Source organism: Lolium rigidum, unplaced genomic scaffold (genome assembly GCF_022539505.1).
Source record: "Lolium rigidum isolate FL_2022 unplaced genomic scaffold, APGP_CSIRO_Lrig_0.1 contig_8472_1, whole genome shotgun sequence".
In the NCBI taxonomy this organism is placed as follows: domain Eukaryota; kingdom Viridiplantae; phylum Streptophyta; class Magnoliopsida; order Poales; family Poaceae; genus Lolium; species Lolium rigidum.
In genome coordinates, this window is record NW_025901520.1 from 399,036 (window position 1) to 415,109 (window position 16,074).

A 16,074-nucleotide genomic window follows, 5' to 3' on the forward strand; every position below is an offset into this window, starting at 1 on the left:
TCGCAAGAAGATTCGCAAGATGGAACAGAAGTTACACCATTTGCGCTTGTCAACGTCAAATGAGGGGGTTGATGAGATCCGTAATATTGAAAAGGATCTCTGTGAGCTATTTGATCGGGAGGAGGTTATGGCACGCCAACGCTCCCGGGTGGAGTGGTTACGAGAGGGAGATCGTAACACTGCATTTTTTCATGCTCGGGCTACGGCAAGGAAGCGGGCAAATAAAATCAAAATGCTGCTGCGACCGGATGGCTCGACATGTGATGATGTTTCTGAATTGAAAGGTATGGTTCAACATTTCTATGGCGATCTCTTCACGTCTGAACCTACCTTTTCTACTCAGACTGTTCTTGATGCTATCCCTCGCAAGGTATCTGATGAGATGAATGCCAATTTAACCAAGGAGTATACAAATGAGGAGATCAAGACAGCTCTTTTCCAGATGGGTCCGACCAAGGCACCGGGTCCCGACGGTTTCCCGGCGCTCTTCTACCAAACCCATTGGGATTTCTTAGAGGAGGCAATTTGCAAAGCGGTTAGGAGTTTTCTTGATGGGAGCCCTTTACCTGATGGATTTTGTGACTCTGTTATTGTGCTGATACCAAAAATTACAAATCCGGTAGAACTAAAGAATTTTCGGCCTATTAGCCTCTGTAACGTGCTCTATAAGATTGCGTCTAAAGTGTTGGCGAATCGTCTAAAGCTCATTTTGCCGATGGTGGTGTCTGAACATCAAAGCGCCTTTGTTACGGGGCGTTTGATCACGGACAATGCGCTTATTGCTTTTGAGTGCCTACATACAATCAGACAACAACAAGCTAAGCGGCCATATTTTGCTCTGAAGGTGGATATGATGAAAGCTTATGACCGAGTTGAATGGGATTATCTTCTCGGCTGCCTTCAGAGATTGGGTTTTCACCAGGACTGGATCAACACTGTGATGAGGTGTGTGACTATGGTGAGATATGCGGTTCGGATTAATGGTGATCTAACTGAACCTGTAATCCCCACCCGGGGAATTAGACAGGGGGACCCCATCAGTCCCTATCTTTTCCTTCTCTGCACGGAGGGTTTATCTTGTCTTCTGCAAAGAAGGGAGGTCCAAGGCGAGCTACAAGGTTTACGTAATGGCAGACTTGGCCCCCCTATTTCCCATCTTTTATTTGCAGATGATAGTATATTCTTCGCCTGCAGTGATGAAAGGAGTGTGGACGCTTTGCAGCAAACCCTCAAACTCTATTGTGAGGGTTCTGGTCAGAAAATTAATCTTGATAAGTCGTTCATTTTCTTTGGTGCGTGTTGCCCTGCAGCTATCAAGAACCGAGTGATGATGAAACTTGGTGTCCAAGATGAAGACTTGCAAGAGTTCTATCTTGGTATGCCAACAGAGGTGGGCAGGTCTCCTGTTCGTACTTTCAAGTTCCTTATCACACGTATGTGGCAGCGTATGAGTTCTTGCTCTGATCGCCCTCTCTCCAGGGCAGGGGCTGAGACGTTTCTGAAAGCGGTCATTCAGGCAATTCCTACTTATATGATGAGTTGCTTTCAATTGCCAGTTGCCACTTGTGACTCCATGCGACGTTCGATTGCAAACCAGTGGTGGGGAACATAGAATGGCAAGAAGAAAATCCATTGGCGATCTTGGGAATGGCTCTCAACACCGAAGAGTTTGGGAGGTTTGGGCTTCCGTGATTTGGGTCTGTTTAACCAAGCCATGTTGGGTCGTCAGTGTTGGCGTTTGTTGACGGATCCATCCTCTTTATGTGCAAAAGTGCTGAAAGGCCGTTATTACCCAAACTGTGATTTCTGGGATGCTCCAAAGCCCCGTTCCTCTTCGTATACTTGGAGAAGCATCCAGTTTGGTATGCAGCTGGTGAAGGACGGTGTTCGATGGGGCATCGGCGACGGGAAGAAAACCAAAATTCTTACAGACAAATGGATTCCGGAGGTGCCTCCTTATACCCTGCGCCCTCGGATCCCTTTGATGCCCGACCAGACTGTGGATACGCTGATGGTGGATGGTACTTCCTCATGGGACTCGGAGCTCATCCGAACCATCTTTGATGATGAGGTTGCAGCCAAGATCTTACAAGTACCGATCAACCGGCACGGTGGCGATGATTTCGCCTCCTGGCCCTGGACTCGGTTTGGTAGCTACTCCGTGCGGTCTGCATATCACCTTGCTAGGTCGGAGCAGGTGGCTTCTGATCGTAGCAAACATGGGCAAGGTTCTTCTTCAGTTGTATCTGATAATTCCAAAATCTGGAAGAAGCTTTGGGCGAGCAAGGCGCCAGGGAAGATGAAGATCACACTCTGGAGGTTTGCTCATGACTGCCTTCCCTGCGGTCATCAACTCCAGAAACGGCATGTCCCTACTCCCTCGACGTGTGTATACTGCAACAAACACGAGACAGTCGAGCATGCTCTTTTGTTCTGCCCCTATGTCGACGAGGTGTGGCGTGAAGTGAAAGCTGATTTCCATATCCATCTCAACAGAAAGGCTTTCATCTCTCCAAGGGTCTGGACTCTTGATTTCGTTGACCGCTGTTCGGATCTTGAAGCAACAGTTTTGATGGTGTCTCTCTGGCACATTTGGGATGCTAGAAATAAGTACCGCGAGGGTGAAGGTTTTATGCATCCTAAGTCTATTGCTGCTAAGATCAAGGCTTACATTGATATGATATGTATTCATCTTTACAAGCCGACGACTGCTACAAGGCGTGAACTTCGTCATCAACACCAAAATGGGTTTCGCCGCCTGCAGGTATAGTGCTTGTTAATGTGGATGCGGCGACTTTCTCTTCCACGAGACAGATGGGTATTGGCGTCGTTGTTCGTGATCACCAGGGGACTTTCGTCGCCTCTTGTGGCGAGCACCGAGACGAGGTGACCAATGCGGAGCTGGCAGAAGCCTTGGCGTTGAGGCGTGCTGTGGCCTTTGCATGCGATGAAGGCTACTCCAGGGTCATCTTTGCTTCTGATTGTCAGTCCGTGATCAACCGCGTCAATGCTGGGATGATGGACCGGTCTTGCTTTGGACCGGTGATCGAGGATGTTAAGCGTCTCGCAAGATCTTTCGTTTCTTGCTCTTTCAAACATGTTTACCGTGTGGTTAATGTTGTTGCACACGTTTTAGCTAGAAGGTGTGAGTTTTCAGTAGATGCCGTGTGGCGTGGTTCTCCTCCGGAGTGCATCCGTGAGGATATTTGTAATGACATTATGATTATTTGATCAATAAAGCTCACAGTTTTCTGTCAAAAAAAAAAACTTACTTAGTCAATATAGAGCCCATATAGAATGTTGTGTTTGGATGTATAGAATTTGAGTGTGGAATTGGAATTTGGGACCAATTGGCCCAATTCGGCTGTTTGGGTTGCCTTAGAAATGAGGCCTGGAAACGAGAGGCAAATTCCGAGCCATCCCAGCCCGCGTACCTTTTCACTTGCCCAGTTTCCGAGCTCTCAACCTCGAAAAGGCGTGGAAACGCGAGCGGCCACAGGACATACCCGAACCGTCGTTCTCCTCCTTCCCCGCGGTTGCTCCCGACCGGCGACCGGTGACCGACGGCGCCACGCAAGTTCAACCCTCCTCCTCGTCTCCCTTGCTGCCGCCGCCAGACCTGCATCCGCCGCCGCGCGGGCCCCGCAACCGCGTCGCCGTGAGACCTGCAACCGCCGCCGCCAGCCCTGCATCCGCCGCCGCCGCGCGGGCCCTGCAACCGCGTCGCCGTGAGCCCTGCAACCGCCACCGCGGCGCGGGCCCTGCAACCGCCGCCCCCGCGCGGGCCCTGCTCACCTGCAGGAGATCCGGCCGACTCCCTCCTACCCCGATGCGCCGCCTGGTGGCCGCCGCCACCACGACCCTGCAACCGCTGCCGCCACGCGGGCCCTATAACCGCATCGCCGCGAGCTCGCCTGCAGGAGATCCGGCCGACTCCCTCCCGCCCTGACGCTCCGCTTGGTGGCCGCCGCCGCCTGGAGGGGATTCCGACCACCGCCACCTGGAGGGGATTCCTGGTGCGCCTGGCAGCTTCGTCCTGCCGGCCAGGTGCGGTGGACAAAATTCATCGAATTACGTAGTTTGTTCATCCAAACAACATTTGGAATTGGTTACAACATTTGATTCCAACAACAATTTCCGAACACATCCAAACAACGGAATCTGAATTAGAAGCCAATACATTTCCATCTTGGATTTGGAATTTTAGTCCAATTCAATTCCACACTCTAATTCTATGCATCCAAACAATGGAAACTCGAAAAGGATCCTTCTGATTCTCAAAGAATGAGGGGAGTGTATTTCGAAGCTACTCAACTAAAACCCGTCCAGTCTCTTTAAATCGTTTAAATCCTGTGTGGCCATCATCGTCACCCAAAAACTTCACTCAGATGACCATCAAAACCAATCCACCCAGATCGATGATTCATTCATTTTTAAAATAAAATTAAAATCTACTACGTGAAACATCATTCGTACAAAATATAAGTAGAATCTACTACTGCTTACTTGAAAGCATCTTATACGTGCAAAATCTATACGTAAAACTACATTCTTACAAATATAAGTAGAATATCGTGAGTGACACATGCAAAATATACTATTTACTTGGTTAGGGAGCGGTGTTTTGGAACATGCGTGCATATGCTTCCTATATTTTAAAATGCATCTTATAAATATTTAAATTTTAAAAAATGGAAACAAAAAATCTGCACGTACATCTTCACGCGTGCTACGTGCTCACAAAGTCGTTTCAACAAAAGTCGACTTATCATGTAACGTGTGTAAGAAAGATAAAATTATGTGCTGAAAATAACGCTTGTCGCAAGATAAACTTTCTTCTTTTTACATGGACTACAAAAATTATTGGTTTTTCATGAAACTCGACGAACACAAATATATTATGATGTAGGATTTTTTGTCTAAATTTTTTGACATTTCGAAATATGATTTTTTGGTAGAGGGAGCATACGCACCTGGAAGCCGAATTGAATTTCCGCTTTACTTGAAAACATCCTATAGATGCAAAATCTACTAAGTAAAACTACATGCATACACCGACGGTATCTTGTGATGAAATCGAGTTTGGGCAAGAAATGGCATGGTCTCTATGGTGTGTACATGGTGGCTCACAAGAAAGTTTGAGAATGAAAATGACGGAGAAGTCTGAGGTGTACATAGTGACGTGCTTATATCGTCCCGGAATTATCCGAGGAGGTAGATCGGGAAAGTAATGCCATCTAGCAGCATTTAGGTTACCGCGTAAGTTTGAGAGAAACTATTTCACGACATTTGTTTTAGATTTGTTAAAATTTCGATGTATCTAGATACTATCTAGTAGATATATACATCTAAATTTAGTCAAATCTAAGAAAATTTGATGAGAGCGGATCAGGGAGTATAATCCTTGAATGGAACAGTGATTAAGGGAGGAGTAATTTTCATTTTGAAGTTGCGAGGAAAGAGTGGCTAGAAATTAGAGGAGGAGGAGAGGAAGGTTGACTCCATGGCTCTGTAGGTGAACGTGAGGAGGAAGACAAAAGCTTCACACACTGCTAGGCAAATCCTATAGACTACACGTTGTGGTGTATATGATCGACGCCGTGTACCCCTGCATGCCTGCCTGGCTTGTGGGCCGGCCCACCATCACCAACAAAGACATCAGGAGGAAGAAGATGTGTGGCAAACAAAGCCCTCGCTGACGACAAGGCTGACGCGGCTAGCCACAGTGCCTTGACGGAGGTGAGCCCATGACCTCACCGAAGGAGACTAGGACGATGCGGCTGGCAGCGGCATCGTCGGCAGAGGCAAGGCAAAAAAATGTAGGGTTCACGGTTGGTGGGGTGCAGAGGGGTCTCTCCAGCGACCGAACTTAGGCTTAGGGTGGGGGCTCGCCAGCACCGAAGAAGAAGGGGTGATGGCGGGGTTAGAGGGATGGTCGGGTCGGCAGAGGCATCGATTTGGGGAGGGCAAGGAGCTAAGGCAGCTCGGTAGCGACCAGCAGCGGAAGCACTCCCACTCCCGGTGGCGCGATGGATTCGCTCGCCAGAAAAGCTGGTGCCGATTGGATCTCGCAGACTTCTCCATGGAGTGGAGCCGGTACGTCGCATCAGTGGTTCGGCGAGGAGGTGGTGTCCCGCGCGCCGACTGTCCATGACCCTATCGTCTTCACTACCAACAACAACGAAGACACGAGGCATGCCATAAGGAGGAGACAGTGACGCGCATATATGCCATGGAAGCCGTGCTCGTCGTCCATGAGAGTTGCCGCGATTGTCATAAGGTGAAAATCCAAACCCTAAACTTTGGATTTGCTTGGTTTCGAATTGTAGGGTTCAGTGATATTTTGGGGATTTCTTGCTAGGGCTTCATAATTGGGGAAAATATTTTGGGAATTTGTTAAACATTTGATTCCTTTCCTCCTAATTGCCAATAAAACTGGAAATCGTACTAAAACAACATCAAAAGGAATTAATAATCCATAACCTTGAGCATGGGCTTATTTGTTTCACAGTCATGGTCATTAATACTGATATCAAAATAAAATTAAAACTTGATCGTCAATATGCTAATAATTTAGGCAGAGGAGACATGGATAATCTCCTAATCATTAATTAGGACTCTAATATGATCAGATGGGCTTTGATACCATAGTTAGTCTCAATTCAAAGTGGACATTAGCATAAACTCATCATACTTAGAGCACCTATAAACGTTCATAGGGAGATTAAGGGGTGCACTTACAGGTAACTGGAGTGGACGACATGCCCATATGCTTATTTCAGGCTTCAGACCGCGGTGGTTTAGAGAGTTAGTCGTGGTAGAGACGCCGTTCCTGTGCGGGAACCCTATGGACGCCGTCGGCACTGCCTGGGAGGCCGACGGTGGTAGATGATCTTCGCCTCCCTTTAGCACCACTTGTTTTGGATCGGTAGTTGGGGTGGGTTGTTCTCTCAAGTTATCCCCACACAAAAAATATGGTGTTCTTCACATACATGGTGCTAGGGAAACGAGACCATAGTCAGTTCTTGTTTTGCACTTTCGGTCGTTGCGCATACATGAGAGAGGTGCCGCCGTGATTAATCTCTCAGTTTGTTAGCCGAGAACAAATTCCGACACCTACAACGAATTCCTATAGGCAAATAAGCTAACCTAATTATGTACTGATCTCTCACAACTACATCGCAAAGCTTGTTCCGATCTGCACAACACTAACACGGGTTTTTAGCTGTGCCATGGCTTACCGGTCATGTATCTACCGTACATTTCGCTGCGTGATTCGCAGAATAAGTGGACATCACGGTTAAGTTTAACATTTTTAACTTGGTCTGCACGGATCATGATGTTTTTTCAATGGTTGATGTTTGACCGTTAGGCCGTGAGGCAACAAGAATTGCATTTTTTAGCACAAGACCAAAAACCACAGGGTGAAAACGCCGACTCATTTGGCGCTTAAACGGCAAGCATACACTACATGAAAACGATTCTTTCCCATGTACCGAAATGACTCACTGAATGGCTAAAAAAATTCGGCAAAGCCTTTAGCGAGTGTTACAATCATTTTATTAATGATAAGACATGATAGTTATACTAAGAAATTTGGGTATAATTCTGTTGTAGTTTTACGAAAAATGTTAATAATTTGTTGAACATGAATGCCCTGAAATTATAGATCATCCAGTGTTGTCACCATGGTGTCATATCCATGGTTGTCGGTATACCGTATCACAATATCTTACGATTTTACGATATTACTGTGACCAATTGATACATACCGTGATGATATCTTAATCAAGTAGTATCTTAGTCGTACCCAGAAACGTATCGTGGTATATTTAGCATCCTAATACAAAAGCGATACTGTACGATCACACGCCTATGCTCAAAAGTATGGACAAATCGGTATGGCAAGTTAAGTTATTTTACGGTCTCAAAGCTAACTAAGTATTTAAAAAATAAATATTTAGTAAGTTTGGGTAAGATGGGTTTAAAATGATTTGCATGTGCAAGAAAGCAATAAACTAGCCATTTGTTTGTACCAACTGTCAAACATACATATTCTTTTGTTTTTTTGGGTTAATTATTAATTATTTTTTATAATGCATTAGATAAGTTAGTCCATATTTATATATTATTTAAATATGTTATTTACACAATGAGACTCTATGATAGATGAAAGATACAGAATATGCTCAAAATTCAAATTGAAGATTAAACTTAAATTTATCTGAGGCATTATTTTTTAATAAATTTTTTTTCTAGTATCATGATACGATTCTATGTTTCGATGAGAAACAATACCACCTAGTATCTTGTTGGTACCGACATCCTCTCCGTTTCGTCTTGCTGCTTCTCGCTGTGGTTTCGCCTTGGAAGAAACGATGTCAACTACTAGATGACCGTACCAATGGATGGTCAGAATTTCTTTGAATATGTCCTTAAGTTTATTTAAGACTTGAGCAAAACTCAGATTTGAGAAAAATATGACCGGACCATAACAAACGCAATAGACAGCCGGTTCGGACGGCCAAGCAGTGAGGCACAAACCAGTGGCATGCATGCATAGAATGAGCCACGAAACACTCCGGGCCACACGCCCCAAACGGCCAGTCGCGCGCGTATATACTCACTCGCGGCTGCCTCCCGTTCTCGTGAACGATCGGAACCCCCGGCCGGACGGAGTGGATCTATCGTACGTGCGTCGACCATGGCCACGCGCAGCAGCAGCACGAGCCTCGCCCTGATCGTCTCCTCCTCCGTCCTCCTCCTCCTCCTCCTCGCCACCGCCCCCATCCTCGTCGTCGACGCCGCCCTGCAGGACGTGAAGGCGACGTGCGCCAAGACGCCGAACCCGATCTTCTGCACCATGGTGCTCTCCGCCGACCCGGACATCAAGACGGCGACGACCGAGCGCGCGCTAGCGGAGCTCGCGATCAAGGCGTCGGCCCGGCTCGGCGCCACGGCGGGGAGCTACGCGCGGCGCGAGCTGGACCTGGTCAAGGACAACCTGCTGTGGCAGTGCCTGGACGAGTGCGCGCAGGACATCGAGGACGCCGTGTCGCACCTGGACGACGCCGAGGGCGAGGTGGACGACGCCAAGTTCAACCTCGTCGCACAGTACCTCCAGCTCTCCGAGCAGGACACCTGGTCCTGCGACGAGAGCTGCCGGGACACGCCGCCCTGCCCCGTCAGGACCGCCGTGCTCGCCAAAAACAACGACTTCGAGAAGATGATGAACATCACCAACGCGCTCATCAAGGTCGTCCAAGCTTCCGCCAAGCCCGCCACAGCGCTGCCGGCCAAGCCATGAGATTTACAGTTCCAAGTTCCAAGTTCCAACTGATGATGTGATATCCGTGAAGACCATATATTACCTATACACTCCATGTGTTACTAGATATATACGCTACTAATTGTAGTACTCTACTACTTCTTTTATTTTGCAAACAAATTAATGTCTATGACAGATAAATAAACTGAATCCATATTATTCCTCATGAGCATATACATATTACATACCCCTCCATATGTGACTACGTGTTCTTCCTTGATTCTGTATTTCTATTATAAATAAATAAATGAACTGATTCTGTGAATCCTAATTAAAATTGATTTCAAGTTCACGATCGATTGTATCCGCACATTATATTTGCAGAAAAACACACAATAAAAAAAGGGGGTTAGGATTGCAATGTGAAAACTATTTTGAATCTTACAGTGCCGAATTTGCATCAAGGTTTGTAAAAAATTTAGAGCAAACGTTTTACTCAACAAGATTGATTCTGGGAAATACAGTAAACAATATTATTAGGAAAAAGTTCTTACGATATAAAATCCTACGAATTAAACTAAAAATGTAGAAATAATCAAAGAAATCTACACGACACGAAGTAAATACAAAAATAGGAAAAATGAAAATAACAATGGAAATGTCCACTTATAAACCATAAAAGCTAGAATTTGCACGCTAGATTGTTTATTTATAATCTTCTAACTGAAAATTATAAGATCAATTATCAGAGTTCTATGAGTGAAGTGGATAGTTCCATCTAAGAAGAATCGCTGAATCGGGACTCCAAAAATTAAGATAATGAAAACTTTATATACACCATGCATTGAGGGTACATATATTTTTGGTCCTTCAACTGTTGCCAAAGTGAATTTTTGTTCCTTCAACTCTACATGGGACATTCTTGCTCCCTTTTATGTCAAAATAATAAAAATTCAGTCGTTTGTCATTGGCGGCCATTTGTAAAATATGAAAATCCGCCACTAATACTGAAAAAGGAGGAAAAAAATTCAAAATAAAATTCATAAGTAGAAAAAATATATATGGAAAATACAAATGGTTTTCAAATTAAATATGTTGTAATATATATAAGTATATTATATATGTTTATTGGGAATGCATGTTACAATCGGAGGTTGTGGCTTTATGATGTGGTCAATCATCAAAATTAGTGTTCTCCATATGAAGAATATGGTGTTTCATTAAATGAATTATGTCATATTTATTACAATTCTTCTTTTGTTGTAGTTGTAGACGATTTTGACACTTATGTACCCAATATCTCAGGTTAGAAGTTAATGGACCAAAGTTACAATTTTGCAGTAGTTGAGAGCCCCAAAACTATTTTTTTCCTAAAAAACAAATTTCTGAAAAGAAACTGTAACATACGGAAAATAGTCTAAGAAACTGTGACTTATTAGGTTGTTACTTACATTTTCCCTAGAACTAGTGTTACGCATGTCTGTGATGTTGTGTCAAAGTTTACACCTTTCTCAGTAGAAACAACTTAGTAAATTTTGGCCATTCAAAATTTTACTCCCTTCTTTCCAAAGTATGATGCATATAAAATGTTGCCAAAGTTAAACTTTGTAGTTTTGATGGTGTATACATAGATAAATGCATCTACAATGAATACGATATGTCAATATAGTTTATAATGGTTTTACCATTATTAATTAAAAATAGTAGTTGATAAAAAATTTCTCTAGCTATTTATTTGGTCAAATTTTAGAAAATAATTGGAAAATTTTATGCAAAAGGAGTAGTGAGTGCAATAAAGTGACCCATGGAAAATTTTGACTTATCAGATTGTTACTTATATTTTCCCTAGAACTAGTGTGTGATGTTGTGTCAAATTTTACACCTTTCTCGTTTGAAACAACTTAGTAAATTTTGGTCATTCAAAATTGTACTCCTTTCTTTCCAAAGTATGCTGCATATACAAAGTTTCTAAAGTTAACTTTGTAGTTTTGATCATGTATACATAGATAAATATTAACATCTACAATGAAAAATTTATATGATATGATATGTCAATATATATTTTTAATTGTTTTACCAATATTAGTTAAAAATATTTGTTGATAATTGTTTTCTTTAGCTATTTATTCGGTCAAATGTAAAAAAAAATTGGAAAATTTTATGCAAAAGGATTAGTGAGTGCAACTACAAGAAGAACCCATCTAAAGCAACGCATACTTGGCAACCCTTGAAATATTCGTTGTAAAATTCTACCGTAGATACGGATGTATGTGTTGCAGTCCAATTCGTTGCCCACTGTACAGATTGCAACTATGAAAAAGAAAAACTTAAAGCCCAGCCCAGTTAGCACGATCAATAAGTTCTCTAACCCCACCGGCCACAAACGCAGGATCGCAACCCTGTAGTCCCCCGCTCGCCTCCCCAAACCTAGCCGCCTCCCTCCAATGGGCTACCTCAGGAGTCAAGACCTTCCGCAATGCCTCTCTCGCCGGTGATCCATGGCAGCCGGATTGCAGCATGGAAATCCCGTAGGTGGCAAGGGGTCACGGAGAACCTTTTCCGGTTGGCATATTGCCACGACCGCGGCATCCACGGAGTGGGGATGCAATCGCCCGGATCTGCCTCTCGTGTCGTTTAATCTCGATAGGATAATTTCGTGATGGGGATGAATGTCGATGTAGACAATTCCGCTATGGTGGCAGCAGGATCTGGGACGACGTGGAGATGAAGTGGTTCAGGAGATCTATTCCCGGTACTGCAGGTGAGTTAATACTTCACGTGGGAGCTGGGAGAGTCTCTGATTTTTGTGTCAAGAATTTGTCTTGGTGAAAAGTTCAGGTTGTAATCATTATTGTTGCCGCAGTAATTTTCTTCATGTTATGTATCATATTGTCAAGGGCGAACCAAACAAGTTCTGCAGGCCACTCATTCTTGTCCCTTGCAACGTGAGGCCATTCAAGAAGCAGTGCGTTTTGATGGTTAAGGTAATATTATCCTTCAAGATGGCGATGCGGGACAACAGGAGCTACAGCAGACAGTTTAAGGCACTGCATGATTTAGGTGATAACCTGCCCGTCGCTGTTGTTCAAAATCTCTGCAGGTATGGTGGATATAAAATAACATCAAATTCGGAAGTTGTTTTAAAATTCATTGTTTAATAGATTTAGTTGATTCCAAGTATTACCTTTTCTTATAGGTAGCGGGCAAAGATACTAAGGTCAGCTGGGAGAGGCTTGTGGCCATGAAAGATGCCTGTATTTTTACCCCAAATACTGCACAGAAAAAGGTAGGATTTTCTGGCGAGATCCCAAAATATGTAAGCTCTGTCGTTCCATGGATGATCAGTCAAAGAAAATATTTTAGTCTTCTGTTAGATGTGTTTGTTTAGATATCATCGAGGCTATTTCTTGACCAGATTTCATCATGTATTTCCATCTATGTGGTAGCCATTATGATGTGTGTGTCTGATGAGCTATTTCAATTGCAAAAGATAACAAAAAGAATCTTGCATGCTGATTTAGCTTTATCATCCATCCAAGGTTAGTGTACCCAAATTTTTTAAGCAAATACTTACCCCCTGTTTGGTTGCACAGAATTCGCCTCCGAATTGAATTGGCAATGGAATACCAAATCAACGTTGCGAATGGAATACCAGAAATGTTGTTTGGATGTGCACGGTATTCATCTGTAGAATCAACGCTGCGAATGGAATTCTAAATCCCGTTTGGATGTACATTGTGTGGAATTGAATTTGAACAATATAAAGTGTGTAATAATATGAATGAAATATACATGTATATATTAGAATGCTATTATTTTTCACATAATAACAAAATTTAGGTAAAAATAAATCAAACAAAAAAAATCAAATCACTGCCCTCCTGTAGGTCGAGTCGCTGGCGACGGTGGTGGGGAAGACGGGGTGGTGGCGCGGGGCCCGGCAGTCGGCGGCGGCGCGGAGAGGGCTGCAGCGCCGGTGGTGGGGAAGACGAGGTGGTGGCGCGGGGCCCGGCAGTCGGCGGAGGCTCGGCAGCGCAGAGAGGGCTGCAGCGTCGGTGGTGGGGAAGACGGTGTGGTGGCGCGGGGCCCGGCAGTCGGCGGCGGCGCGGAGAGGGCTGCAGCGCCGGTGGTGGGGAAGACGGGGTGGTGGCGCGGGGCCCGGCAGTCGGCGGAGGCTCGGCGGCGCAGAGAGAGCTGCAGCGTCGGTGGTGGGGAAGACGGGGTGGTGGCGGAGGGTGTGTCGCTGGCCCGGCAGTCGGTGGCGGCGCGGCGGCGGCGCGGCGGCGCGGGGCCCGGCAGTCGGTGGCGGCGCGGCGGCGGCGCGGATAGGGCTGCAGCGAGGTTGTGCTTGAGGTTGGGGGTGTCTACCCCTTCGCTCAATTCAGAGCCATTTCAGAGGTCCGGACCTCGGAATTGGCGGGCCGAAAAATTACACGCGTGGGTGGGCTGCTCGGAATTGAGCCCGAATTCCACGCCCCCAATTCCGAGCGCAACCAAACAACAGAATTGGCCTTTTTGGCCCTCAATTCCAATTCCGAACCCCAATTCCGCGCAACCAAACAGAGCATTAGTAGAATTTACCACACGTAACACTGTTTGTTTGCTGTTTTTTATACTGAAAACAAAACTTTGTATTTGCAGGCGCCATACAAGGTCCCATAAATGAGCAAGGCTTATTCGGATATCAGCTCTGAATATTCTAGGCAAAATATTGGAAACAATATATTCGACTTGGTAGAATGTCATATTTAGATGCAAGATTGTAAAGTTTCTAGTTTTCAGAAGTATTCCATGTATCAGATCGTGGTTTCAATAATAAATATGTAATTCTTTGGCATGCAATACAAATTCAACGTGTTCATGTGTTTTGAATGTCTTGTATAAATCTTTCCATGTTGAGAAAAAACCTACGACCGTCTACAGCGATCAAACAATCCAACCTAAAAATTAATATTTCAATATGTAAAAATTCACATACGTGTGAGATGTCTCTAGCAACGTGTACAACCGTTGTTCGTAGACCGTAGCTACTTTGCAACGCTTGTTCCATCGGTTACCAACGGACGTCTATGCGTTGCCTTAGACCCTTGCAACACCCAAAAACGCAACGCATTTTTATCCGTTGGTAGATGCGTTAGCAACGCCTAAATGAACATCTAGATACGGATAAATGTGTTGTTGTAGGAGGGGTCTTGTTGAACGTGTACAAACCTAGTTGAACATAAGGCGGGGGAGTTGAACACCTCTTGGATGGATGATAGTCCCAGATTTTTGTATGAGTCGGTGGCCAGTGATGTTTGCACGTTTGGTTAATGCAAAGTTTGTTTCCAGTTAAGAAAATTGTCGTCGCACATTTTAACCAGGAAAATCCAGGAGCCGCTCGCTAAGTCCTGGCAGCCATGGATTAACGCATCAGAAGAGAACGGCCCTCTTGCCACGATGTGAATTAATTCGAAAACCGCGCGTTGCTCAGAATGCTGAATAGCAAAACACTCCTGACCAGTGAACACGCGCACGGCCAAAACAGACTCTAATGCAGTTAGCTCTTGTGTATTCTCGATCGTTGCCACTCCAAAGAGTGAGCGAATTACCACAAGGAGGGCGCGTAGTAAGTACATCGATCGACCATGGCCATGGCGGCGAGTAGCACCGCGCGTACGGTAAACCTCCTCGCCTTCTCCATCTCCGTCCTCTTCTCCGCCAACCTCCTCGTCGCCGCCACCTCCACCAGCGGCTCCGTCAAGGTGGCCTGCGCCAAGTCACCGGACCCTTCCTTCTGCGCGGCCTTCCTCGCTGGCATCCCAGAGAGCAGCACCGCCGACGCGCGGGGCCTCGCCGAGCTCGCCATCCGCGCGGCCGCCAAGATCGGCGCGGAGTTGGGCACCGCGGCGCGCACCCAGCTGAACGTGGTGACCGTCAAGGGCGCGCAGTGGCAGTGCATGGACTCGTGCGTGGCGGACGTGGAGGAGGCCGTGTCCCACCTCGACGTCGACAGGGGCAAGGCCACCACCGCAATGGAGGACGCCAAGTTCAACGACGCGCGCGACTACATCGAGGCCGGCGAGAAGGATGGGCTGGCCTGGAACTGCGACCTCTGCCGCGAGGGCCTCCCCGCGCCCGTCAAGACGGGGCTGCTGCCCAAGGGCAATGAGTTCGAGAAAGTCATGGGGGTGACAGGGGCGCTCATCAAACGGGCCGTGGGTAGCGCCGCGCCGGCGCCGGCGCCCGCCCCGTCCTCGACTCGGCGCCGTGAGATATAATAATATCACCCATGCGCACGTCTAGTTTCTGCTCGATCTCTGATCGACGAATTTTCTTAGTTAGCTATATGTTCATCGGTAATGCTTCTTTTCGTTTACGTAATTAATAATGGCATCTGCTGTATGTATCTTGTTTATCATTTTTGGCATGCCCCTTGCAGATTTGGAATATATTTCACAATGTGTTTTTTATTATGCCAATATTCTAGTAGTTTTCAACTTTATTTTAGATTAGAAGAAGTATCTATATCTGTGTATTGTGATCATTCTGAGCGTTTACCATTAAATTTCATATTTTAAGGCTTCATTTAGCGTTGCCGTGCATCATCATAATCGTGGTTATTTCTCGCCTTTTGTCCTTTTCAAAGTTTGGTCGACTCATTTTTACCTACTTTTGTGTTTAACTTTGTTTTACATTAGATTATAAAGTAGACATAAAGCACCATATCCCTTGAGGAGAGAAGAAGAGTGAATTCCACTTTTTTACCATGTGGTTGTGCTTTTGTGACACATATTACCCCATTTAGTGGAACTTTTACCAAAATA

The 16,074-nt window shown here is 45.4% G+C and overlaps 2 protein-coding genes across 2 annotated transcripts; both read left to right on the forward strand.

Moving 5' to 3' along the window:
• Positions 1-8,704: 8,704 nt before the first annotated feature.
• Positions 8,705-9,307, forward strand: LOC124682312. The gene is made up of 2 exons (XM_047217028.1): positions 8,705-8,743; positions 8,816-9,307. Exons 1-2 carry the CDS (start codon positions 8,705-8,707, stop codon positions 9,305-9,307), a joined length of 531 nt encoding a protein of 176 aa, XP_047072984.1.
• Positions 9,308-14,895: 5,588 nt separating this feature from the next.
• Positions 14,896-15,528, forward strand: LOC124682313. The gene has a single exon (XM_047217029.1). The coding sequence runs from the start codon at positions 14,896-14,898 to the stop codon at positions 15,526-15,528; it is 633 nt and encodes a 210-aa protein (XP_047072985.1).
• Positions 15,529-16,074: the final 546 nt, after the last annotated feature.

Coding starts and splice junctions, on each gene's coding strand:
- LOC124682312 (XM_047217028.1), top strand. CDS start 8,705: ATGGCCACGCGCAGCAGCAGCACGAGCCTCGCCCTGATC. Junction 8,744..8,815: donor GCACGAGCCTCGCCCTGATC/GTCTCCTCCTCC, acceptor GCCGCCCTGCAG/GACGTGAAGGCGACGTGCGC.
- LOC124682313 (XM_047217029.1), top strand. CDS start 14,896: ATGGCCATGGCGGCGAGTAGCACCGCGCGTACGGTAAACCTCCTCGCC.